At 47.1% G+C, this 27192-nt stretch overlaps 1 protein-coding gene across 1 annotated transcript; it reads right to left on the bottom strand.

Annotated features, from left to right (window-relative positions):
* Positions 1–980: 980 nt before the first annotated feature.
* MRPS34 (mitochondrial ribosomal protein S34) lies at positions 981–17025 on the bottom strand. Its single transcript, XM_068244358.1, has 4 exons — positions 16772–17025; positions 7516–7719; positions 5754–5796; positions 981–2657 (listed from the first exon to the last, which is right to left on the bottom strand). Exons 1-4 carry the CDS (start codon positions 16883–16885, stop codon positions 2377–2379), a joined length of 642 nt encoding a protein of 213 aa, XP_068100459.1. The 5' UTR covers positions 16886–17025; the 3' UTR covers positions 981–2376.
* Between the last annotated feature and the right edge of the window lie 10167 nt (positions 17026–27192).

Genomic DNA, 27192 nt, shown 5'->3' with positions numbered 1-27192 from the left:
ACGGTGACATTTTTACTGTTGGCAGGTGATGTAGCTGCTGCATGCTTTTTAGGCAGTTGGAAACAGCTGTAAACAGCTATTTCCCACAATGCAGCAAGGTTCCCAGACAGGAAACTGCCAGGAGTAGTACTCGAGTTTCTTCTGGGAGGGGTTTCACCACAATATTAGTCATACAGCACCCCCTGATGGGCTGTTTGTGAAAAGGAATAGATTTCTCATGTAAACGGGGATATCAGCTACTGATTGGGATAAAGTTCAATTCTTGGTCAGAGTTTCTCTTTAAGATCAATCAATTCATCAATTATAAATGTCTGATAAAACAGGATTGTTTTATCAAAGAAGAGACAGAAACTTTGGATTGTATTGACTCACATCAGTTGCTTTAGGATCTTTTCCAAGAGCAGTTGATAAGCAGTGAAAAGCCTCTCAAACTCTCACAACTGTTTGCTGCCGCATGGTAACTGCTCACTGCTGCCTAGTAACTACTCACTGCTGCCTAGTAACGGCATGCTGAGCACACAGTTCAACTGTCTGTGGAAAAGAGGCCTTAGATTCCTTTGCAACCATTTTAAAACCAATAGCATGATAGTATAGCTTTAAAGTGGGATTGTCAGCCACAAAATCAAATTCCATAGACCTGCTGCTCTGCCATCTGCATTGCAAGTATTCCAATATAATCATAATTGTGTCTGCTGTAAAGAATCTTTTCTCAGTCACCCTGGCTCTAATGTGATACATTGCTGGGGAGAGAGAAGCTTGTTAACTCCCCTCCCACATTCCTGCTCCTCACTGATTGGCTGAGGGCAGTTCAGTGTGACATGAGGCTGAGAAGGGAAATACACCTCAACCCTCTGCAAAAGTTGCTGTGCTCACATGTTTACAAAGCAAGCTTGATATGACAGTGCAGTTTCTAGGAGAAAAAAACAAGGGATGAAATGATATCAGGATTGGCTTCAGTCAGCGGCAGTAAAAATGGAAAATGCCAGGAACAATTGTCGCTTTATTTACTATATAAAATTCACCAAAATCAAAATGTGGACAATACAATACATCTGTTATGTAAGTAGAACAAGTATTTAACTTCTTATATGGTGTTTTTGTTTAGTTTTTCTGGGATACTATGGCTGTCCCTGCTCCTTTTAAATCTGTGTGTGTGTGTGTCTGTGTGCGTCTAGTATAGGTCTGCAATCAGGTAAGCAAACATTTACACCCCTTGCCTGGGCCATACTGAACTAGTAGAAGCATTTCTGAAAGGCCAGTGTCAGCATTTCTACAGTGTGAGTTGATACATTTATAGAAAGGATTGGTTTTTCTTTATTGACACAAAGAAAACTGCTCTTCACAACAGTTGTATTATGGCTTCTGACCCACACTACTCCTTCTGTAGCTTCTAAATGAGCAGATCAGCAGAATGTTAAGGTACATATACACGTCTGATTTTTCCAAACGACCTGTCGTTCAGACATCAAATTGGGCGTGTGTACAAACGCCAAGCGGATCCATCAAAAGCAACCTTATCAGCCGAACAATTGTTTGTACACATGCCCGATTTGACAACCGAACAACCGGTCTTTTGGAAAAATCAGACCTGTGTATGTGCCTTCAGTCTTATCTATATGGGTCTGTTTGTGTGTACTTAACCCCCTTATGATAGGAACTAACTTTGTTTCACCATCCTCGATCCACCCAGCAACGCAGGTACAGGTGGACTGACACAGTAGCTGAGGGACGTAGCTATGATTAAGCCACCAGGAAATTTGGGCAGAGGGTAAAGCCGATAAATGGCTCACCCTGCTCCTGCAAAAGTCCCGGCGGCGTTACTTACTATTCCTCCTCCAGGTCAGTGTGGATAGTGGGGAAAGATGTCATTCGGGTGCCAGCTATTGCTGGCGGCTTGATCACGCTGTTTTTATAGTAATTTGTGCTCAGTCTTTTGACGGCGCCCAAATTACTGTCCGAGCGCCACTATAACCATAATTCACATTACGACCTATAGCGACACCAGCTGCGCCAAAATCACTGGTGCTGTTTTTGTATAATTCAGCTGGGAGAAGGAATTGTATCACACAATCAGTCTGAAGGGAAGGCTCTTGATAAAGCTGGAAAAACAAACAGGCAAAACAAACATTTCAATTTCTCAAAGAACCATTTAACGTGGATGTAAATGATCTTTAAACCACATCCACTTCATAAGTTTTGGTTGAGGGGTTGTCCACATCTCCAATGACAAATTCATTCATTTGTTAATGCCAAGGAAAGAATGACAAGTTTTGCTCCCTAAATGAATGCAATTTATAACAAACGCAGGGCAGGTTTGCAGGATCAGTCCTGTTCTCTCACTCAGGAAAACCTTAGTCATTTTGTGTCCAGCAGATATTATACAGGAGTCCCCGGTTGAGGATTATTTTTAATTTTTTTCTTAAGGGGAATGAGGAATTTCCCATAGTCCAGCAGGGGCTCCGTTAGAGGCTTGCCCTCTTTCTGCAGCTGGGCCAGCATTATGGCTCTCAGGAGCGGTGGGAATGGCACACAGGTGTTACGCTCTGCCGCTGGCTCAGGGATGAAGTCTTTGAAGCTGCCCTCTTCATGCCGTGGTATGAGACGCCAGTCGTGGTACATGGCTTTGCTGATCTCCTGCTCCTCTGGCTCGGCCTTACCTGGTGATACAGAGGGACAGCTATGTAAAAGCAGCACAAAGCTCGTTTTAAAGTGAACCTCCAGACTAAAATTCTACTCAGCACCCCTGAAACTTGGTGTTTCTTTAACAGTTTCACAGCATCAGAACTTTGTTTCTCTTACCCAAGCCTCATTTTTAGCTGCACAGAAGCTAAGCTCCGCCCCATCATAGAAATCTGCCTGGGCATTATTCCCCTGAATGCTGTGCAAAGCATGATGGGATTTCTGATGATGTTGTTCTCGTTGCCTATACCCGCACAGCGGGAGGGGTTATCAGAACACAGGACAGTTGGAACTGTGTCTCATACTCCCTGTCACATCCTTTCAACCAAACAGATGGCTGCCAACATGAAATCACAAACATTTGCCTGTTCTTTTAAAAACAGGGTGGGTAAGAGATTATATTACCTATCTATTTTGATTAACATAAGTAATGTAACTTAATGACAGTATGTTTGTTTAGGCTGAAGTTCCTCTTTAAAGGACCACTATTGCGAAAAAATGTAAAATACCTGTAATAACATACAAATAAAAAGTACATTTCTTCCAGAGTAAAATGAGCCATAAATTACTTTTCTTTTACGTTGCTTTCACTTACAGTAGGTAGTAGAGATCTGACAAACGACAGGTTTTGGGCTAGTCCATCTATTCATGGGGGATTCTCAGCATGGCCTTTGTTCTTTATAAAGACTCTACCTGAAAAGGATTAATACAAAGATGCTGTCCAGCCTCCCTGCTCACTTCACACTTTTTGGGCAGTTGGATGGAGCAACTGCCATTCGTTACGTGCTTTTAAAGATAAAGAAACCCCTGAGAATCCCCCATGAGGAGATGGGCTAGTCCAAAACCTGTTGGTTCTGTCAGGTTTCTACTACTTACTGTAAGTGACAGCAAGATGGAAGAAAAGTAATTAATGGCTCATTTTACTCTGGAATAAATGCACTTCTTATTTCAATGCCTTTACATGCATTTTAAATTTTACAATTTTTTGCGATAGTGGTCCTTTAACAGATTACTGAAAAAGACAAAAATGACAGCTCATCTCTACTTTCCCTAAGGAAAAGAAACAACACCCCTTATAAATTCAAAGTCTCTATACATTTCAGGGAGCTGTATTAGAGCCGGTGCACACTTAAAAAAAAAGTACCAGGTTAAGACGTTTTAAGCTCCGCTTCAACGCAGGAAGTGAATCCTATGCTAGAAGTAGGATCCGCTTCCACTTGTTAAACATGGATCCATACGCTACCAACTTGGCACATTTTCGGACACTGTCCCCACATTTGCACCACCTATTTCAAACGCCGCCATGCCTCGATACTCACGTGTCCCACTGCCGCTCAGTCCCTTCTAAACAGCCCGGTGGCCGGTATTAGCATGGGGATCTCCATTGGGCTGCAAAAGACCAAAGGGAATCCTCAGCAACAGGGAGGATTCTCAATGGTTTGTGTTGGACCAATGAAAATTCTTTACTACAAAAAGAGAGGGAAGGAGAATTCTCGGCACTTCGGCTAAATGGAGTGAAAGCTGTCCAGCAAAAAAAAACAAAAAACCTCACCCTTGCACAAACATCAGTGGCGTGGAGGTTACAGCAAAAGGGACGTGCATCCGCTGTAATTGCCTGAAACACAATTGTATGCATATAGTACATTGACTGTGGACATTTGCACATGAGCAAGCACTAGAGCAGTGCGAAACGGCTGTTGTGCCGTCCATCCACCCCCGTTCTCCCGACCTGCACCCACCCGAGCACCGCAACAGACTTAAGGTTTGCTGTTTCATGTATACTCGTCACATTGTATGTATACTACTTATGGCAGAATGGAAATAAAAGCAAGACAGTGCCCAGGCTAATCTCAATGTACTATATCCAATGAAAATTCTCCCGGTTACCAATGGAGAATTTGTCTGCTGCAGCCTATGGAGAGCCCAATGCTCCTGCTGGCTTCCAGAATGAATGAATAGACCAAACGGCGTCAACGGCGGGACAGGTGAGCGGTAATGCGTACTGGCGGACGTGATCAATGTAGGAACGGACAGGCGTATGCTGTGCGGATGGGTTTAAATTGTTGCATGTGATTGCAAAATGGGCAGAACGAATCTGCCTTGTGGATGTGCTTACCATTTCAGTTCTGCATCCGCTCAAGTGTGAACTGGCCCTTACAGAGATATACTTGCGTTTATTCTGTTATACTTTGGTCACTTCTCTAAAACTCTGCACGTTTCATTGTGAAAGCTGCCTTGCACAGTCAGCTGTTTCTGAGATTTAAGGGATTAATCCAAACTCTGTGTGTATGCATAGCAGTTATCCCTGTGGATTTGTAGGATCCATTCTACCCAGTGTCGGATTGGGAGATGGAAATACTAGCCAAGCAGCAGTAACCGTGTGCCATCACTCCCAATAGACACCTGATTACTGCTGCTTGGCCAACAAGTGGATGTCTTCAGTTTTTCCAGCTCCCAGTCCGACCCTGATTCTACTTATGGATGTAATGCAGCACTGCCGTAAACCATGAAATAAATAGTATGGAAAATGTTCAGATACAATTGCTTTTTGAAATTAAATTCTGAGCAGAAGCTGTTCTGGTAAGAAAAGGTCTGGTGTGTGACTTCTGAATTGCATCAGCTTCTATTCACTTTCATTGATGTTTACAAAACACAACCTCCTCCTGTGGGAACGCCCCCTGCAAATTCATCAGCTCCGTTCCGTCTAATAGGAGAGCTGAAGTGAGACAACCTTGTGATCTCTGCAGTTTTTTAGGTTTTTTTTTATTCAGTAACCAAATTTTTTTTTACTTATGGCGTATGAACATGTGAACATACTGGGGTAGTTATTTAACTTTCTTTCATGACCTAAATTATCTACCTAAAATACTGGTGGCTGTGTAGGGCTGTGGAGCAATTTTGGGTACCTGGAGTCTTCATAAACTGAGGAGTAGGATGATTTTGTACCGGCTCCACAGCCCTGTGGCTGTGTTCAGTAAAACTGCAATGCTCTCAAAACACGTCCCCTCTAAGTGGGAAAAAATACATATATTTATATATCTCCACGTGACAATACTTAATAAATCAGAGCTTACCTCGAAATGTTAAATAGCCCCAAGCTTTCCCATGGTCCATGTTCTAAATACAGAAAGAAAAGTTATGCTGCATTACATATAAGCCAAGATTAAATTCCACTTTAAATGAAAAATATTCACAGATAACGACCCCAAGATGTCAGCATAACAGCAGTAACATCATTACCTATTTGGCTGCGCCTTTGCAAAACTTCGCTATATTGCCTAACCAGTAAACAGGTGCTTATCCAGCTGCATTAATCTTCCAGAAGTGGAGTGGATGGTACATAACTACATACGCCACATTCTTGAGCCTTATGTATATACAGTATATATAAGCCTTTGCATGTAGGTCCAGCACCGATGCATCCAGTGTATAGTCCTTGTGTATCGGTCCGCTCCCCACCACTGAAAGGACTATTCAGCTACATTAAAGTCGAGCTACAATTCAGCTACATTATACAGGATGTTTGTCAGAAGGGTGGCTGAGCAAGTAGTGATTATGGAGGCATTAGTTAACAGTGACACTTCCACTTTAAATGATGAGTGCACCAAAGCGCCCAGTGGACATTTGATGGATTCCATTCAAAACAGTTTATTGCAGGCCGAACTGGAGAGAAATGCTAAAACATTAGGGAAAAGCAATACAGGAACAGGAAGCAGACAAAAATGTCTCACAACAGGCGGACAGGACAAGGCAGGTAGTCAGCAACCTCTTTGCTGAAGCACCTGTCAGGTTCACTGAACTTCTTCATGTTGCTCACCTAAATACATGTGCACGATGCATGCAGGGAAAGAGATCAAAATCATCAGGGGATGCGAACAGACATTACTGGACCCCACCAGACCTCTTACCCAGGCCAAGCAAGAAGCCAGATGAGAGAGACAGTGAGAGGCATAACGCAATCGGTTATAGTGGAAGAAGCAGCCCTGTTAGAACGTACCGGTAGTGGTAGTTCAACGAGTCCTCCAGGTCGGCTGACAATAGAGAGTAGGTTGGCTCCTCCCCCTTAAGGAAACAGGGGCTGATTTAGCCAATAATCTAGTGTGTACACAGCTGGTCCTCTGGTCTTTAACTGGTTCCGGACCGACGCAGTACAAATCTACATCCAGCAGGTGGTGCTGCAGCAGCTGACTGGACGTAGATTCAATGTCGCACTGAATCGCGCGTCCCCACTGTTAGCGCCTATCTCGCCACTCTGCACCCGTTGCAATTCGCTCGCTCTGCCATCTATAAGACGGCAGAGCTCTGTAAGCAGGTCGGGAGCTGCCTCCATTGGCTCCTGATCGCGAGATCACGGAGAGCCAATCACATTGGCTCCCATTGATAGACAGCGTCAGGAGCCAATGAAAGCAGCTCCTGACCGGCTGTCAGCACTCTGCCAGCAGAGAGGGAGGAGCCTGCGGAGATAGGGCAGCGTCGTGACCGGCGTGTCCTTAAGGGGGCAGAGAGTGCTGGTACAAAAGCGGTTAAACAACAACAAACTAGTGTATAGTTCTCCTTGCCCCACCCACCAGAAATCACTCCTTAGTGTCCTGCAGCATTGTCCCACCTCCATGGCAACAGTACAGATCACTCAGTTGTGTGAGCTCGTAGCCAGCATTAAGAATCAAGTCTTGATCTCTGCAGGCAACTGTTATTGTACATGTGTATGCCATTTTTAGACTGAGCATTTATAGTATGTAGAGGTGATAAGATGCAAAGCAAAGAAAAGTGCATATACTGGGTCCAGAGACTTTAGTGAACATCTGCAAAGTAAACAGTGATGTTGGCTGCTCTCACCTCAGCTGTGTAATCCACTTTGACCTTTGTAATAGTCCAGTAACAGGGTTCATCATACTGCTCTAGCCAGGACTTCTTGGTCACCATCCTTCCTATTCCGAATGAGCGCAGGCCAACGAGCAGTGTGAAGAGACGCTTTTCATGCTTTATGTCCTCCCAGGCCAGGACAGGCATCCGCTTCCCACTCTGAGGCCGGGTCATGTTCTGAGGAGAAGACACAAGTCTACATTCATACACCTGGATTCAGCTGCATTTATAAAGACACAGACAAGACACAGAACATTTATATTGTGCTTTTCTCCTGGTGGACTCAAAGCGCCAGAGTTGCAGCCACTAGGAAGTGCTCTGTAGGCAGTAGCAGTGTTAGGGAGTCTTGCCTAAAGTCTCCTACTGAATAGGTGCTGGCTTACTTAGCAGGCAGAGCCAAGATTCAAAGCACTCTCAAGAACAGTGCAGAAAGTGAACCCCAACCAATACAAACTATATTATAAGCAGGGAATTGTCCATGAACGTGCTGCGACTATGGCAACTCTCCATAGGAAGTCAATAGAAGGAAGCAAGTCTGCAGTTTTGGAATTTTTTTTGTTAAATCCTTCTGTGGAAGTTCCATTAGCCGCTATACAGGTAAGCGGACCTGAAGTCTTGCACAGGAGAGAAGGTGAACACAGAGAAACCCACCCTGCATGTGTTTACAGAAAACAGCATGTCTAGTTCTCCCTTCTCAGCAAGAAATTAGCTAGCATAATTTTATCTCCCAGCTGTCTGCCGAGTTGAGAGCTAATATGTTAACACAGGATGTTAACCCTTTCTGTGCTCCCAGCAAACAAGTAAGTAACAACACTGCAGCATCTCTGACGAGCTTCATAAGCTGTAACAACTAAATGTTTTTCTGTAAAGGTGATAATGCTTTTGCTTATCTTTTAGGGCAGAGAGGAAGTTCTGAGTTCAGGTCCGCTTTAAAACTCAGTAATTACCGCAAAACAGCACAATAAAAAGCCTTCCTTGTTCAGAGAAAACAGTAGCGAGAGGGATATGAAGGCTGCTAACTTTTGTCCCTAAAAAAACAAATAAAAAACAACAGCACTTGCCCAATTGCCCTGATCAGGGGAGTAAACGAGGCTGCCTCACTCAGACCTGTTGACTGTGACGTACCCCAGGGGATTAGCAACTGGAAGTATGAGGGATTTTTGGCAGGCCTGGTTTTGTGAATGGGTCACAGCAACCCCAAAGTGGACAGTCTATTGGGGTGTTCCCCTTATGCAGTGGTTAGTACCCATGGAAAATTGACCAAGGAAGGTCAGTCAGTGACAGTTTCCTGTGCGTGGGGGCTTCATAGCTGCAGACTAGTCAGAATGTTCATGCTAGACTCTGTCTACTACCATAAGCACCTACAATGCTCTATCATAATATGTCCCACTGGGGTATTTATTGGTTTCTGTTGGCACTCACTAGGGAAGCAGAACAGGCGAGTACATTAAAAAAATCGGCGCCGGTAGACTTGGGCGCAGGATACAGCCGGTATATGGCTGATCCTGCTTCTGCACAAGTCCAGGCCATTTTAATTACTATTCCCCCTCCAGGCCGCCATGGATAGTGGGGGAATAAAATAATTCAGCTTCCAGCGATTGCTTGAGGCCAAATGATTGTGTTTTTTAAGCAACCTCGGCTACGTCCTCTGACGGCGCCGACGTTACTCACTGAGAGCTGCAATAGGAGCGATTCCCATTATCATCTATGGCGGCGTCCAAATCTAGCAGCGCCGAAAAGCACTCCTCCGGAACAGGCAGTGGATTAAAAATGAATGCATGGGAGGGGCATCCTGACCTTTATACATAATTTTAATCGGAGAAAGTGTTTTCATTGTATTCCAACCATAATATGTTTCATATACACTACTTTCCCAGTCAAGGGTCTAACTAAAAATCATCGGCCCTCTGAGAAACTTTGGATGCCCCACCCTTTCAGCACAGGTAAACTGAGAACCAATGTTATTCAATTGGCTAGTGCACACTTCACCATGCAGATAAAATCAGACAGCAGTGAAACACTGCAGGCATTTACTCTATTACATTAGCTTCTGTGATAAAACGTGCATGTTTTCACACATACAGACACACACATGGTGGACAGAAATCACATACAGATGACCAACAGATGAGTGTGCTCCCAGCCTCAGCCCATAACACTCACTCTGTCCATCTCTGATGGAGCAGAACTTACTCTTCAGACGTCTCCAGCATCACAGTACACAACACTTGGGAAGGGGTAGAGAGGTTGGGGCTGGGCGCTGTACAGGGCTGTGGAGTCGGTACAAAAATCATCCGACTCCAACTCCGCCTCCTCAGTTTATGAAACCACTGACTCCAACTCCGAGTACCCAAAAATGGCTCAGACCCCGACGTCTAATACTTACCAGGGTGATGGATTTGGTACAAAAATCATCTGATTCCTACTCCTCAGTTTACAAATCCACCGACTCCAACTACAACTCCAGGTACCCAAAATTGTGCAGACTCCAGGACTCCAACTCCACAGCCTTGGCGCTGTACACAAGACTCTGCTGCACACTGAATAGGGACTATCTAAAAATCTATGTCTACAGAACTTGGTATGATTCTTTATCAGAGGCTGAGCAGATGAATCATTAGAACAACTGTGCAGAGAGCAGAAAGCTTTTTCTCTCCGTGCCCAAACTCCTCAAGCATCACTACAGTACACAGCACTTGAGGAGGGGTGGAAAGACTGGGGGTAGAGCAGCAATGTACACAAGACTCTACTGAACACTGAATAGGGACTGTCTGCAAATCTTTGTATGATTCCTTATTAGTGGCTAAGCAGATGCAGTCATTAGAACAATGGTGCAGAGAGCAGAAAGTTTTTTCTCTCGGTGGCCTTAGTTAAAGCTCGCGAGAGACGGGTGCAACGCGTAGGTGGGCAGGGCCAGAATCCTGCACTGACACTCTGGAGCGCTCCATTCGTCCTGGCTAGCCAATGGGAGACCGAGACTGCTAGAGACCAAGAATGCCTACAGAACTCTCCAAGTCCATTTGCCTCGGATGGAGGCCCGGTGTTTGGTGGATTTCTTATATCAGTGACTATTGCAACATCCTAAGAGGGCGGCAAGACGACTTATGGGTAAGTCCTGGACAGCAAGTGAAGATTTCTTATGTTATCGTGGCCGCTGAAAGCCTCTGTATTTTTTGTCTGGTCCCAGCAATTTTGGTATACAGCCTACATGGACTGACCAGGATCGCCTGCTTAATTTCTCTCGTCCCTCCCCCTGTACACGAAGGGTAGTCTGGCCTATTGGTACCGGTACCTAGTATGTGTGGTGAGTGGAAGTGTAAGGTTACAGTGTGCCTGTTTTTTGGGAGCGCTCCTATTTTAAGTGGTTTTAGTTCATGATCACTCCAAGCGTTTTGTACAATAAAGATTGCTTGTTTATTATCATAACCCATTGAGTGATGGCACTCTATTTTTTGTATTTTGCCATATCTATATCTGTGACGTCACTCCTGCTTTTAGCAGTTATTGGGTTTCACGACGGGGTTGAGTACGTGCATATTTTAATAATCTGGTGGCCTTAGTTGTCAGTCTGTCAGGACAGGGAAAAGAAACTTCTTCCCCCATGGGGCCCTCTGCAGCTTCTGGGCCCCCCTGCAGCTGGACCCCTTGCAGGGTCTGTTGTTACACCCGTTCCCAGTGGTTTCACTACAGATCTGCAGAGAATGTACATGTAGAATCTAGTAGCATTGTATAATTCTGAATAAATTGTTCAAAACTGTTGTATCAAACATATTATTTAGTATTTATATAGCGCCGACATCTTCGGTAGCGCTGTACGGACTATATTTTCATGTATGTATCGTGTAGTGTATGTATTGAAGTCTAGGGCCAATTTTAGGGGGAAGTCAATCAACTTATCTGTCTGTTTTTGGGATGTTGGAAAAAAACAGAGTGCCTGGAGAAAAACCATGCTGACATGGGAGAACATACAAACTCCTTGCACATAATGCCATGTCTGGGATATGAACCACTATGCCCTCGTGCTGCCCAAAAATGTATTTAGGCCCCATTCACACTTGAGCATGAATCGGGCGATTCCCCCTCAGTGCAAAACGATAGCAGTTTTTAAAAACCGCAATCCCATGTAAGTCAATGGCAGTGTTCTCACTGCCGCATCTGCGGTTAGCGTTAATCGCAAACATGTAACATGCAGCGTTTTACTGACAATTCGCAATCGTGATTAGCATGCATAGCACCGCTAATCGTGATCACTCCCAAAATGCTGCAGTGTCCAGTGATTTTACCGCGAAAAAAATCACTCCCGCAAAACGCTAGCGGTAATCGCCAGCGTTTTGCGCTTTTAGGTGTGAATGGGGCCTAAATGACTCTAGTGATTTTTTAACTTTACACTTAAAACCCAAATTAAAGGCGTCGAAGCAGAAACGTTGCCTCTTGCCCACCAAGCCACTTTAATTCTATATACAGCTAATCCATCCTCTAAAGCAGACGCCAGCATTCCAGGTGCAGCAGCTACTTCTCTAATGTTCATCGTCCAGTCTTCACAAATGCAGTTCACTGCACAAGCCCAGCCTCCTTCCCCATGTGCACCCCTAACCCTACAGACTCCCCGTGCACAACAGCCCACACAGCTTTCCCCATGTGCACCCCTAACCCTACAGACTCTCTGTGCACAGCAGCCCACACAGCTTTCCCCCCATGCACCCCTAACCCTACAGACTCCCCATGCACAGCAGCCCACACAGCTTTCCCCCCTGTGCACCCCTAATCCTACAGATTCCCTGTGCACTGCAGCCCACACAGCTTTCCCCCTGTGCACCCCTAACCCTACAGACTTCCCGTGCAAAGCAGCCCACACAGCTTTCCCCCTGTGCACCATCTAGCCCTACAGACTCCCCGTGCAAAGCAGCCCACACAGCTTTCCCCCTGTGCACCCTCTAGCCCTACAGACTCCCCGTGCACAGCAGCCCACACAGCTTTCCCTACTGTGCACCCCTAACCCTACAGATTCCCCGTGCCCAGCAGCCCACACAGCTTTCCCCATATGCACCCCTAACCCTACAGACTCTCTGTGCACAGCAGCCCACACAGCTTTCCCCATATGCACCCCTAACCCTACAGACTCTCTGTGCACAGCAGCCCACACAGCTTTCCCCATGTGCACCCCTAACCCTACAGACTCTCTGTGCACAGCAGCCCACACAGCTTTCCCCATGTGCACCCCTAACCCTACAGACTCTCTGTGCACAGCAGCCCACACAGCTTTCCCCCTGTGCACCCCTAACCCTACAGATTCCCTGTGCACTGCTGCCCACACAGCTTTCCCCCTGTGCACCCCTAACCCTACAGACTCTCTGTGCACAGCAGCCCACACAGCTTTCCCGCTGTGCACCCCTAACCCTATAGATTCCCTGTGCACTGCTGCCCCCACAGCTTTCCCCCTGTGCACCCCTAACCCTACAGACTCCCTGTGCAAAGCAGCCCACACAGCTTTCCCCCTGTGCACCCCTAACCCTACAGACTCCCTGTGCACAGCAGCCCATACAGCTTTCCCCCTGTGCGCCCCTAACCCTCCAGACTCCTCGTACACAGCAGCCCACACAGCTTTCCCCCTGTGCACCCCTAATCCTACAGACTCCCCGTGCACAGCAGCCCACACAGCTTTCCCCCTGTGCACCCCTAACCCTACAGACTCCCCGTGCACAGCAGCCCACACAGCTTTCCCCCTGGGCGCCCCTAACCATACAGATTCCCCGTGCACAGAAGCCCACACAGCTTTCCCCCTGTGCACCCCTAACCCTACAGACTCCCCGTGCACAGCAGCCCACACAGCTTTCCCCCTGTGCACCCCTAACCCTACAGACTCCCCGTGCACAGCAGCCCACACAGCTTTCCCCCTGTGCGCCCCTAACCATACAGACTCCCCGTGCACAGAAGCCCACACAGCTTTCCCCCTGTGCACCCCTAACCCTACTGACTCCCCGTGCACAGCAGCCCACCCAGCTTTCCCCCTGTGCACCCCTAACCCTACAGACTCCCCGTGCACAGCAGCCCACCCAGCTTTCCCCCTGTGCACCCCTAACCCTACTGACTCCCCGTGCACAGCAGCCCACACAGCTTTTCCCCTGTGCACCCCTCACCCTACTGACTCCCCGTGCAAAGCAGCCCACCCAGCTTTCCCCCTGTGCACCCCTAACCCTACTGACTCCCCGTGCACAGCAGCCCACCCAGCTTTCCCCCTTTGCACCCCTAACCTTACAGACTCCCCATGCACAGCAGCCCACACAGCTTTCCCCCTGTGAACTCCAAACCCTACAGACTCCCCGTGCACAGCAGCCCACACAGCTTTCTCCATATGCACCCTTAACCCTACAAACTCCCCGTGCACAGCAGCCCACACAGCTTTCCCCCTGTGCACCCCTAACCCTACAGACTCCCCGTGCACAGCAGCCCACACAGCTTTCCCCCCGTGCACCCCTAACCCTACAGACTCCCCGTGCACAGCAGCCCACACAGCTTTCTCCCCTGTGCACCCCAAACCCTACAGATTCCCCATGCACTGCAGCCCACACAGCTTTCCCCCTGTGCACCCCTAACCCTACAGACTCCCTGTGCAAAGCAGCCCACACAGCTTTCCCCCTGTGCACCCCTCTAGCCCTACAGACTCCCCGTGCAAAGCAGCCCACACAGCTTTCCCCCTGTGCACCCCTAACCCTACAGACTCCCCGTGCACAGCAGCCCCCACAGCTTTCCCCATGTGCACCCCTAACCCTACAGACTCTCTGTGCACAGCAGCCCACATAGCTTTCCCCATGTGCACCCCTAACCCTACAGACTCACCGTGCACAGCAGCCCACACAACTTTCCCCCCTGTGCACCCATAACCCTACAGATTCCCCGTGCAAAGCAGCCCACACAACTTTCCCCCTGTGCACCCCTAGACCTACAGACTCCCCGTGCACAGCAGCCCACACAGCTTTCCCCCTGTGCGCCCCTAACCCTACAGACTCCCCGTGCACAGCAGCCCACACAGCTCTCCCCCTGTGCACCCCTAACCCTACAGACTCCCCGTGCACAGCAGCCCACACAGCTTTCCCCCTGTGCACCCCTAACCCTACAGACTCCCCGTGCACAGCAGCCCCCACAGCTTTCCCCCTGTGCGCCCCTAACCATACAGACTCCCCGTGCACAGCAGCCCACACAGCTTTCCCCCTGTGCACCCCTAACCCTACAGACTCCCCGTGCACAGCAGCCCACACAGCTTTCCCCCTGTGTACCCCTAACCCTACAGAATCCCCGTGCACAGCAGCCCACTTTCCCCCTGTGCACCCCTAACCCTACAGACTCCCCATGCACAGCAGCCCACACAGCTTTCCCCCTGTGTACCCCTAACCCTACAGACTCCCCGTGCACAGCAGCCCACTTTCCCCCTGTGCACCCCTAACCCTACAGACTCCCCGTGCACAGCAGCCCACACAGCTTTCCCCCTGTGTACCCCTAACCCTACAGACTCCCCGTGCACAGCAGCCCACTTTCCCCCTGTGCACCCCTAACCCTACAGACTCCCCGTGCACAGCAACCCACTTTCCCCCTGTGCACCCCTAACCCTACAGACTCCCCATGCTCAGCAGCCCACTTTCCACCTGTGCACCCCTAACCCTACAGACTCCCCGTGCACAGCAGCCCACTTTCCCCCTGTGCACCCCTAACCCTACAGACTCCCCGTGCACAGCAGCCCACACAGCTTTCCCCATGTGCACCCCTAACCCTACAGACTCCCCATGCACAGCAGCCCACACAGCTTTCCCCATGTGCACCCCTAACCCTACAGACTCCCTGTGCACAGCAGCCCACCAAGCTTTCCCCCCTGTGCACCCCTAACCCTACTGACTCCCCGTGCACAGCAGCCCACACAGCTTTCCCCCTGTACACCCCTAACCCTACAAATTCCCCGTGCACAGCAGCCCACACAGCTTCCCCCTGTGCGCCCCTAACCCTACAGACTCCCCGAGCACAGCAGCCCACACAGCTTTTCCCCTGTGTACCCCTAACCCTACAGACTCCCCGTGCACAGCAGCCCACTTTCCCCCTGTGCACCCCTAACCCTACAGACTCCCCGTGCACAGCAGCCCACACAGCTTTCCCCCTGTGCACCCCTAACCCTACAGACTCCCCGTGCACAGCAGCCCACACAGCTTTCCCCCTGTGCACCCCTAACCCTACAGACTCCCCGTGCACAGCAGCCCCCACAGCTTTCCCCCTGTGCGCCCCTAACCATACAGACTCCCCGTGCACAGCAGCCCACACAGCTTTCCCCCTGTGCACCCCTAACCCTACAGACTCCCCGTGCACAGCAGCCCACACAGCTTTCCCCCTGTGTACCCCTAACCCTACAGAATCCCCGTGCACAGCAGCCCACTTTCCCCCTGTGCACCCCTAACCCTACAGACTCCCCATGCACAGCAGCCCACACAGCTTTCCCCCTGTGTACCCCTAACCCTACAGACTCCCAGTGCACAGCAGCCCACTTTCCCCCTGTGCACCCCTAACCCTACAGACTCCCCGTGCACAGCAGCCCACACAGCTTTCCCCCTGTGTACCCCTAACCCTACAGACTCCCCGTGCACAGCAGCCCACTTTCCCCCTGTGCACCCCTAACCCTACAGACTCCTCGTGCACAGCAACCCACTTTCCCCCTGTGCACCCCTAACCCTACAGACTCCCCATGCACAGCAGCCCACTTTCCACCTGTGCACCCCTAACCCTACAGACTCCCCGTGCACAGCAGCCCACTTTCCCCCTGTGCACCCCTAACCCTACAGACTCCCCGTGCACAGCAGCCCACACAGCTTTCCCCATGTGCACCCCTAACCCTACAGACTCCCCATGCACAGCAGCCCACACAGCTTTCCCCATGTGCACCCCTAACCCTACAGACTCCCTGTGCACAGCAGCCCACCAAGCTTTCCCCCCTGTGCACCCCTAACCCTACAGACTCCCTGTGCACAGCAGCCCACCAAGCTTTCCCCCCTGTGCACCCCTAACCCTACTGACTCCCCGTGCACAGCAGCCCACACAGCTTTCCCCCTGTACACCCCTAACCCTACAAATTCCCCGTGCACAGCAGCCCACACAGCTTCCCCCTGTGCGCCCCTAACCCTACAGACTCCCCGTGCACAGCAGCCCACACAGCTTTCCCCATATGCACGAGGATGGAGGTCGGGAAAGTCACCTCATAATCCATAGCATAGAGCTGGGACTCCCGCGGACGGTTCTTCAGCTCCCTGTAGGCCCGGATCTTCCGGGCCATCTCTGCGATGGGTTGCAGTCTCTTCTTGCGCCCCATGTTGCCGTGCGATGCCCCCGGAGACCCACGCACGTGAGGGTGACCCCACAAAGTCCAGGAACGTCGCGCGCAAGCAACGTCACGAGCTGTCAGCTGCACCACGTGATCAGGTTGCCAGGCAACACCGTAGCGTCATGGCTTCTTTCGAGCCAGATCCAAGACCAAATCCTGGGTCTGCGCAATGTCCCGTCCCCTCTGTAGCTTCCCAAGCCCGCCCTCTAGTGGACAATACGTCTAACAACAACACCCAGTGGCGTAGCAATAGGGGTTGCAGAGGTAGCGAGTTAGAACTTTTTCAGACTGTGTAAAAGACTGAATCATTCAGTTGAGACAAGACAAAATTGAATATACTTTTAAATAAAACTGTAAGATATCTAAAAAAAAAAAAAAAAATGTTTAGGGGTAGTAAACACAATTATTTCACTCAGATTTACTTCAAATGGTTCTGTGGAGTCCTGCAATAGACAAAAACAGATACTTACTTGGGGCTTCTATCAGTCCCTTGTAGCTGTAATGTCACGCCATCCTCCTCTGATCACCCATTCCCTGCCGCCGACACCAGTCAATTATTCGTCTAACAAGATGAATAATGTGTGCTCCCTGTGCAGGCGCAGTACAAGATAGCACGCATGCGAGCGGCCAATGCCACGCAGCTGCCGACGCATAACACGTAATTAGACCGGGACCGGCGGTGGGGAGAGAGTTATTGGAGGAGGACGGCGCAGGACATTACAGCTACAGGGGGCTGATATAAGCCCCAGGTTTAAGTGTCTGTGTTTATTGCAGGAATCCACAGAACCCATTTAAAGATAGCCATACACTGAGCCGATTACCGGCCGATCGATCGATTTCAATCGATCTGACATGCTGGAAAGTCTAGGTCGATCTGTTGAGATTGCTTATCATTATCCATTGGACCTAATGGAAATCTGATGGCAAAAAAATGCCATCGGATCGATTGTCAATAGATTTCATACTGAAATTGATTGGAAATCTGTTCCTAGTAAAAAATGTTCCTAAACACATCAGATAGATCAGAAACCTATCTGATGATCTATCTGCTGCTAATCTAACGAGTGTATGGCCACCTTAAAGAGACACTGAAGCAAAAAAAAAATTATGATATTATGATTTGTATGTGTAGTACAGCTAGGAAATAAAACATTAAGATCAGATACATCAGTCTAATTGTTTCCAGTACAGGAAGAGTTGAGAAACTCCAGTTGTTATCTCTATGCAAACAAGCCATTAAGCTCTCCGACTAAGTTAGTCGTGGAGAGGGCTGTTATCTGACTTTTATTATCTCAACTGTAAGTGAACTGTTTACTTTTTCTCTGCTAGAGGAGAGGTCATTACTTCACAGACTGCTCTGAAAGAATCATTTTGAATGCTGAGTGTTATGTAATCTGCACATAGTATAGAATAATGCAATGTTAGAAAAAACACTATATACCTGAAAATAAAAGTATGAGAATATTTTCTTTGCTGCTAATCTTCTAGTAATTATTCATAGTACACAACCAATTCATTATATCATATTTTTTTTCCGCTTCAGTGTCTCTTTAAGGCTGGTCTAAAGACTGCACTTGAACAGCAATAACAGCATAGAGTGTCAGCCCTGTCAAAATGATTGTGGATGAACAGGTTATTCACCCACACTGTCTAAAGGTGGCCATACACTTATAGATTTCCAGCAGATTCGACCATCAGATAGATTTCTGTCAGATGCCTGTCAAGTCGAATCTGACAGAAATCTATCTGATGTGTGCCACAAACTAGGAACAGATTTCCAATAGATTTGAGAATTAAATCTATTGGAAATCTATTGAAAATTGATTTAAATGCATTATTGCAAAATTAGATCCAATGAAACTCTATGGGCCATCGATTTGCTGCCAGCAGCAGATCAAACTAGATTTTCCATCCTGTGATGTGGTTGCAGAGCCCTTGTTATCACTTAAGGTAGCCATACACTGGTCGATTTGCCATTAGATCGACCAGCTGACAGATCCCTATCTGATCGAATCTGATCAGAGAGGGATCGTATGGCTGCCTTTACTGCAAACAGATTGTGAATCGATTTCAGCCTGAAACCGATCACAATCTGTTGAGCTACTCCTGCCGTCTGTCCCCCCCCCCCCCCCCCCCCGTATACATTACCTGACGCTGGCTCCCGGGCATCTTCTCCGTGCTGCACGGCTCTGTTCCGGCTCCATTCCGGCGCTTCCTGTGTCACTCCGTGACCAGGAAGTTCAAATAGAGCGCCCTCTATTTGAACTTCCTGGTCACGGAGTGACACAGGAAACGCCGGGATGGAGCCGGAACAGAGCCGTGCAGCGCGGAGAAGATGCCCGGGAGCCAGCTTCAGGTAATGTATACCTGATCGGATCGGCCGCCGCTAGCGACGCGCTCCATACCCGCGGGTGATCGAGGGTAATTTCCCGCACAGCGCGATCGACGGACCGATCCGATTTCGGGAGGAAATCGGATCGGCGGGTGCGTTTACCACGAACGATTGGCAGCAGATTCGATCCCAGGATCGAATCTGCTGTCGAAACGGCCGCGAATCGGGCCAGTGTATGGCCACCTTTACAGTTAAAGCAGATCTCCAGTGAAGCTATTCTCCACCCACTGACATTACAATGTTCTCTTGTCCTGGTTTTATTTCATTTCATTTACATACATGAGAATGCATCAGGAGGACTCAGAGTAAAAGGTAAGGACATGGGCCTGGAAACCTGGAAAAGTGGTCTTGGTCCCAGAGTTCCTAAAAATTGGAGCTGCTGACAAGTTTAATGACCCACTTTCTGCTTCTTACCTGCTAATAACCAATGGAGCATTTTAACAACAAGGAGATTTTAGAAAACATAGATGAGTAATAAAACTATATCACTCTAATATGTAGAGCAGATCTTTAGCATAGACTGTGCAGCATAGACTGGGCAGCATGGTGGCATAAAGGTTAGCACGCTCACCTTGCAATGCTGGGCCCCTGATTTGTATCCCAGGCAGGGCACTATCTGCACTGAGTTTGTATGTCCCCCCCGAATCTGTGTGGGTTTCCACCGGGCACTCCTGTTGCCTCCCACAATCCAAAAACATACTGCTAAGTTGATTGACTACCCCCAAATTTGGCCCCAAGACTATGATACACACACTCTATGATATAGACATTTGACTATGGTAGGGATTAGATTGTGAGCCCCTGAGGGTCAGTTAAGTGACGAGACAATATACTCGGTGCTATATAAATACTAAATGATAATAATAGACTGTATGCAAAGAGGGATCCTGCCAGCATAGCATGCAGCTTTCTTATGAACTTATAGACATAAACTGAATCTTTGTCCAAATCTTGTGAAGAAAATAAAATCTCTTGAAAAAAAAGTTATATATGTTGTCTTTTTATTTTTATTGAATTTACTGTTAAAACTTTACTTTGAGATCACCTTTTTATTTGTGTGTATGGAAAAAGGCTGAGGCCTAAATTGTTTCTTCCTTCCTTCCAAGTTATCTGGGCAGCAGTCTGTAACTAGCATAGTACAAGCAGAAGAAGAACCAGTTATCTCTCCTTTTATCTACATGTGCATTCAATACTTATCCCATGTTTAAACCTTTCCAATCCGGAGTCAGACTATGTCCAACATTGACATATTACAGTATATGTCAAATGTCGAACATAGCCACCAGGGGCTATATTGCTCAATAAAATCTGGCACATTGTCAGCCCCTTTAGATCCCAGCCAGGGCACTATCTGCACAGAGTTTGTATGTTCTCCCCGTATCTGTGTGGGTTTCCTCCGGGCACCCCTGTTTCCTCCCACAATCCCCAAAAAATCTTATTTTTTACAGTCTTCCACCGCATCTTCTATCAACTTTCCTGAAACGAAACACTGAAATGCACACTTTATTTATCTCGGACTCACCTGTGCTGTCTTCTATCACATCTTCTTATTTACAGTCTTCCACCTTATCTTCTGTCCCCTTTCCTGAAATGAAACACTGAAATGCACACTTTATGTATCTCAGACTCACCTGTGCTGTCTACTATCACCATCTTCTTTTTTCCAGTCTTCCACCTCATCTTCTGTCACCTTTCCTGAAACGAAACACTGAAATGCACAGTTTATTTATCTCACACTCACCTGTGCTGTATTCTATCACCGTCTTCTTTTTTCCAGTTTTCCCCCTCATCCTCTGTCACATCTCCTGAAACGAAACACTAAAAAGCACACTTTATTTATCACAGAATCACCTGTGCTGTCTTCTATCACAGTTTTTTTTTTCCAGTCTTCCGCCTCATCTTCTGTCACCTTTACTGAAATGAAACACTGAAATGCACACTTTATTTATCTCAGACTCACCTGTGCTGTCTTCTATCACCATCTTCTTTTTTCCAGTCTTCCGCCTCATCTTCTGTCACCTTTCCTGAAACGAAACACTGAAATGCACACTTTATTTATCTCGGACTCACCTGTGCTGTCTTCTATCACCGTCTTCTTTTTTCCTGTATTATACCTCATCTTTTGTCACCTTTGCTGAAACGAAACACTGAAAGGCACACGTTATTTTCCTCAAACTCACCTGTGCTGTCTTCTATCACCATCTTCTATTTCCAGTGTTCCACCTCATCTTCTGTCACCTTTCCTGCAACGAAACACTGAAATGCACACTTTATGTATCTCAGACGCACCTGTGCTGTCTTCTATCACCATCTTCTTTTTTCCAGTTTTCTGCCTCATCTTTTGTCGCCTCTCCTGAAACGAAACACTGAAATGCACACTTTACTTATCTCGGACTCAACTGTGCTGTCTTCTATCACCATCTTCTTTTTTCCAGTCATCCGCCTCATCTTCTGTCACCTTTCCTGAAACGAAACAATTAAATGCACACCTTATTTATCTCGGACTCACCTGTGCTGTCTTCTATCACCATTTTCTTTTTTCCAGTCTTCCGCCTCATCTTCTGTCACCTTTCCTGAAACGAAACACTGAAATGCACACCTTATTTAACTCGGACTCACCTGTGCTGTTTTCTATCACCGTCTTCTTTTTTCCAGTCTTCCGCCTCATCTTCTGGCACCTTTTCTGAGACGAAACACTGAAATGCACACCTTATTTATCTCGGACTCACCTGTGCTGTTTTCTATCACCGTCTTCTTTTTTCCAGTCTTCTGCCTCATCTTCTGTCACCTTTCCTGAAACGAAACACTGAAATGCACACTTTATTTATCTCGGACTTACCTGTACTGTCTTCCATCACCGTCTTCTTTTTTCCAGTTTTCCGCCTCATCTTCTGTCACCTTTCCTGAAACGAAACACTGAAATGCACACTTTATTTATCTCGGACTCACCTGTAAAGTCTTCCATCACCGTCTTCTTTTTTCCAGTTTTCCGCCTCATCTTCTGTCACCTTTCCTGAAACGAAACACTGAAATGCACACTTTATTTATCTAGGACTCACCTGTGCTGTCTTCTATCACCGTCTTCTTTTTTCCAGTCTTCCGCCTCATCTTCTGTCACCTTTCCTGAAACGAACCACTGAAATGCACACTTTATTTATCTCTGACTCACCTGTGCTGTCTTCTATCACCGTCTTTTTTTTTCCAGTCTTGCGCCTCATCTTCTGTCACCTTTCCTGAAACGAAACACTGAAATGCACACTTTATTTAGCTCGGACTCACCTGTGCTGTCTTCTATCACCGTCTTCTTTTTTCCAGTCTTCCACCTCATCTTCTGTTGCTTCTCCTGAAACGAAACACTGAAATGCACACTTTATTTATCTCTGACTCACCTGTGCTGTTTTCTATCACTGTCTTCTTTTTTCCAGTCTTCCACCTCATCTTCTGGCACCTTTGCTGAATCGAAACACGGAAATGCACACCTTATTTGTCTCGGACTCACCTGTGCTGTCTTCTATCACCGTCTTCTTTTTTCCAGTCTTCCGCCACATCTTCTGTCACCTTTCCTGAAGCGAAACACTGAAATGCACACTTTATTTATCTCTGACTCACCTGTGCTGTCTTCTATCACCGTCTTTTTTTCCCCAGTCTTGCGCCTCATCTTCTGTCACCTTTCCTGAAACGAAACACTGAAATGCACACTTTATTTATCTCTGACTCACCTGTGCTGTTTTCTATCACTGTCTTCTTTTTTCCAGTCTTCCACCTCATCTTCTGGCACCTTTGCTGAATCGAAACACGGAAATGCACACCTTATTTATCTCGGACTCACCTGTGCTGTTTTCTATCACCGTCTTCTTTTTTCCAGTCTTCTGCCTCATCTTCTGTCACCTTTCCTGAAACAAAACACTGAAATGCACACTTTATTTATCTCGGACTCACCTGTACTGTCTTCCATCACCGTCTTCTTTTTTCCAGTTTTCTGCCTCATCTTCTGTCACCTTTCCTGAAACGAAACACTGAAATGCACACTTTATTTATCTAGGACTCACCTGTGTTGTCTTCTATCAGCACAGGTGAGAGTTCCCGGGGCCCCAGGCTGGCTCATGCACCGTTTTTAATTTTATTGTAGTATCCCATGCAGTTTAGTTAGGAGGGGGGCAGATGAGAGGGAATATCCTGCACGCTGGTGCCCCCTGCTGGTCATATAGCCATTGTCTATATGCAACTGAAGCCCTCTCCAACGACCGGCTGACTTGCTCAGCTTCTGTTTGATTAATCACTGCAAGCTAGGTGTAACATATGTGTGCACTTCTCATTGGTTTATAAGCAGCCTGCAGGCTTTATAAAGCAGCAGAGAACTGTTTGGGAGTGAGTTTCTCCATTTGTGTGTTTGGTAAGTTTTAGAGCAGTTGGAGACAGGCCTTGGGGGTGGCAGCTCCAAGGGTTTGGCTGCACTCACATATGGTGTTAGATGCTGGTTCTGGGGCCCTGGGCAGTGAGAGTTCCCGGGGCCCCAGGCTGGCTCATGCACCATTGTTTTTAATTTTATTGTAGTATCCCATGCAGTTTAGTTAGGAGGGGGGCAGATGAGAGGGAATATCCTGCATGCTGGTGCCCCCTGCTGGTCATATAGCCATTGTCTATATGCAACTGAAGCCCTCTCCAACGACCGGCTGACTTGCTCAGCTTCTGTTTGATTAATCACTGCAAGCTAGGTGTAACATATGTGTGCACTTCTCATTGGCTTATAAGCAGCCTGCAGGCTTTATAAAGCAGCAGAGAACTGTTTTGGAGTGAGTTTCTCCATTTGTGTGTTTGGTAAGTTTTAGAGCAGTTGGAGACAGGCCTTGGGAGTGGCAGCTCCAAAGGTTTGGCTGCGCTCACATATGGTGTTAAATGCTGGTTCTGGGGCCCCGGGCAGTGAGAGTTCCCGGGGCCCCAGGCTGGCTCATGCACCATTGTTTTTAATTTTATTGTAGTATCCCATGCAGTTTAGTTAGGAGGGGGGCAGATGAGAAGGAATATCCTGCACGCTGGTGCCCCCTGGTGAGAGTTCCCGGGGCCCCAGGTTCACCTGTGCTGTCTTCTATCACTGTCTTTATTTTCCAGTCTTGCGCCTCATCTTCTGTCACCTTTCCTGAAACGAAACACTGAAATGCACCCTTTATTTATCTCTGACTCACCTGTGCTGTCTTCTATCACCGTCTTCTTTTTTCCCGTCTTCCCCTTCATCTTCTGTCACCTTTGCTGAAACGAAACACTGAAAGGCACACTTTATTTTCCTCGAACTCACCTGTGCTGTCTTCTATCACCATCTTCTATTTCCAGTGTTCCACCTCATCTTCTGTCACCTTTCCTGAAACGAAACACTGAAATGCACACTTTATGTATCTCAGACGCACCTGTGCTGTCTTCTATCACCAATTTTCTTTTTTCCAGTTTTCTGCCTCATCTTCTGTCGCCTCTCCTGAAACGAAACACTGAAATGCACACTTTACTTATCTCGGACTCACCTGTGCTGTCTTCTATCACCATCTTCTTTTTTCCAGTCTTCCACCTCATCTTCTGTTGCTTCTCCTGAAACGAAACACTGAAATGCACACTATTTATTTCGGACTCAACTGTGCTGTCTTCTATCACCATCTTCTTTTTTCCAGTCATCCGTCTCATCTTCTGTTACCTTTCCTGAAACGAAACACTGAAATGCACACTTTATTTATCTAGGACTCACCTGGGCTGTCTTCTATCACCATCTTCTTTTTTCTAGTCTTCCGCCTCATTTTCTGGCACTTTTCCAGAAACAAAACACTGAAATGCACCCTTTATTTATCTCGAACTCACCTGTGCTGTCTTTTATCACCGTCTTCTTTTTTGCAGTCTTCCACTTCATCTTCTGTCACCTTTCCTGAAACGAAACACTGAAATGCACACTTTATTTATCTCAGACTCACTTGTGCTGTGTTCTATCACAGTCTTCTTTTTTCCAGTTTTCCGCCTCATCTTCTGTCACCTTTCCTGAAATGAGACACTGAAATGCACACTTTATTTATCTCGGACTCACCTGTGCTGTCTTCCATCACAGTCTTCTTTTTTCCAGTCTTCCGCCTCATCCTTTGTCGCCTTTCCTGAAACGAAACACTGAGATGCACACTATTTATCTCGGACTCAACTGTGCTGTCTTCTATCACCATTTTCTTTTTTCCAGTCTTCCGCCTCATCTTCAGTCACCTTTCCTGAAACAAAACACTGAAATGCACACTTTATTTATCTAGGACTTACCTGTGCTTTCTTCTATCACCGTCTTCTTTTTCCCCCCAGTTTTCCGCCTCATCTTCTGTCGCCTTTTTCTAAAACGAAACACTGAAATGCACACTTTATTTATCTAGGACTTACCTGTGCTTTCTTCTATCACCGTCTTTTTTTTCCCCAGTTTTCCGCCTCATCTTCTGTCAACTTTCCTGAAATGAAACACTGAAATGCACACTTTATTTATCTCGGACTCACCTGTGCTGTCTTCCATCACCGTCTTCTTTTTTCCAATCTTCCGCCTCATCTTCTGTTGCCTTTCCTGAAACGAAACACTGAAATGCACACTTTATTAATCTCTGACTCACCTGGCTTGTCTTCTATCACCGTCTTCTTTTTTCCAGTCTTCCGCCTCATCTTCTGTCGCCATTCCTGAAACGAAACACTGAAATGCACACTTTATTAATCTGTGACTCACCTGTGCTGTCTTCTATCACCGTCTTCTTTTTTCCAGTCTTCCGCCACATCTCCTGTCACCTTTCCTGAGACGAAACACAGAAATGCACACTTTATTTATCTCGGACTCACCTGTGCTGTCTTCTATCACCGTCTTCTTATTACCAGTATTCCGCCTCATCCTCTGTCACCTTTCCTGAAACGTAACACTGAAATGCACACATTATCTATCTCGGACTCACCTGTGCTGTTTTCTATCACCGTCTTCTTTTTTCCAGTCTTCTGCCTCATCTTCTGTTGCCTTTCCTGATACAAAACACTGAAATGCACACTTTATTTATCTAGGATTTACCTGTGCTTTCTTTTATCACCGTCTTTTTTTTCCCAGTTTTCCGCCTCATCTTCTGTCAACCTTCCTGAAATGAAACACTGAGATGCAACCTTTATTTATCTCGGACTCACCTGTGCTGTCTTCCATCACCGTCTTCTTTTTTCCAGTCTTCCACCTCATCTTCTGTTGCCTTTCCTGAAACGAAACACTGAAATGCACACCTTATTAATCTCTGACTCACCTGTGCTGTCTTCTATCACCGTCTTCTTTTTTCCAGTCTTCCGACTCATCTTCTGTCGCCATTCCTGAAACGAAACACTGAAATGCACACTTTATTAATCTGTGACTCACCTGTGCTGTCTTCTATCACCTTCTTCTTTTTTCCAGTCTTCCGCCACATCTTCTGTCACCTTTCCCGAGACGAAACACAGAATTGCACACTTTATTTATCTCGGACTCACCTGTGCTGTCTTCTATCACCGTTTTCCTATTACCAGTATTCCGCCTCATCTTCTGTCACCTTTCCTGAAACAAAACACTGAAATGCACACTTTATTTATCTCTGACTCACCTGTGCTGTCTTCTATCACCGTCTTTTTTTTTCCAGTCTTGCGTCACATCTTCTGGCACCTTTCCTGAAACGAAACACTGAAATGCACACTTTATTAATCTCAGACTCACCTGTGCTGTCTTCTATCACCGTCTTCTTTTTTCCAGTCTTCCGCCTTATCTTCTGTCACCTTTCCTGAAACGAAACACTGAAATGCACACTTTATTTATCTCGGTCTCACTTGTGCAGTCTTCTATCACAGTCTACTTTTTTCCAGTTTTCCGCCTCATCTTCTGTCACCTTTCCTGAAATGAGACACT

This window comes from Hyperolius riggenbachi, chromosome 7 (assembly GCF_040937935.1).
Source record: "Hyperolius riggenbachi isolate aHypRig1 chromosome 7, aHypRig1.pri, whole genome shotgun sequence".
Classification (NCBI taxonomy): domain Eukaryota; kingdom Metazoa; phylum Chordata; class Amphibia; order Anura; family Hyperoliidae; genus Hyperolius; species Hyperolius riggenbachi.
The sequence above is the reverse complement of the archived record's forward strand: the minus strand, read 5'-3'. Positions and strand labels throughout refer to the sequence as shown.

Excerpts from the sequence above, each read along its gene's own strand:
- MRPS34 (XM_068244358.1), bottom strand. The coding sequence starts at position 16,885 with ATGGGGCGCAAGAAGAGACTGCAACCCATCGCAGAGATGGCCCGGAAG. Across the intron at positions 5,797-7,515 it reads AAGTGGATTACACAGCTGAG|AACATGGACCATGGGAAAGC; the intron begins GTGAGAGCAGCC and ends TTCTGTATTTAG. Across the intron at positions 2,658-5,753 it reads GGGCTATTTAACATTTCGAG|GTAAGGCCGAGCCAGAGGAG; the intron begins GTAAGCTCTGAT and ends CTGTATCACCAG.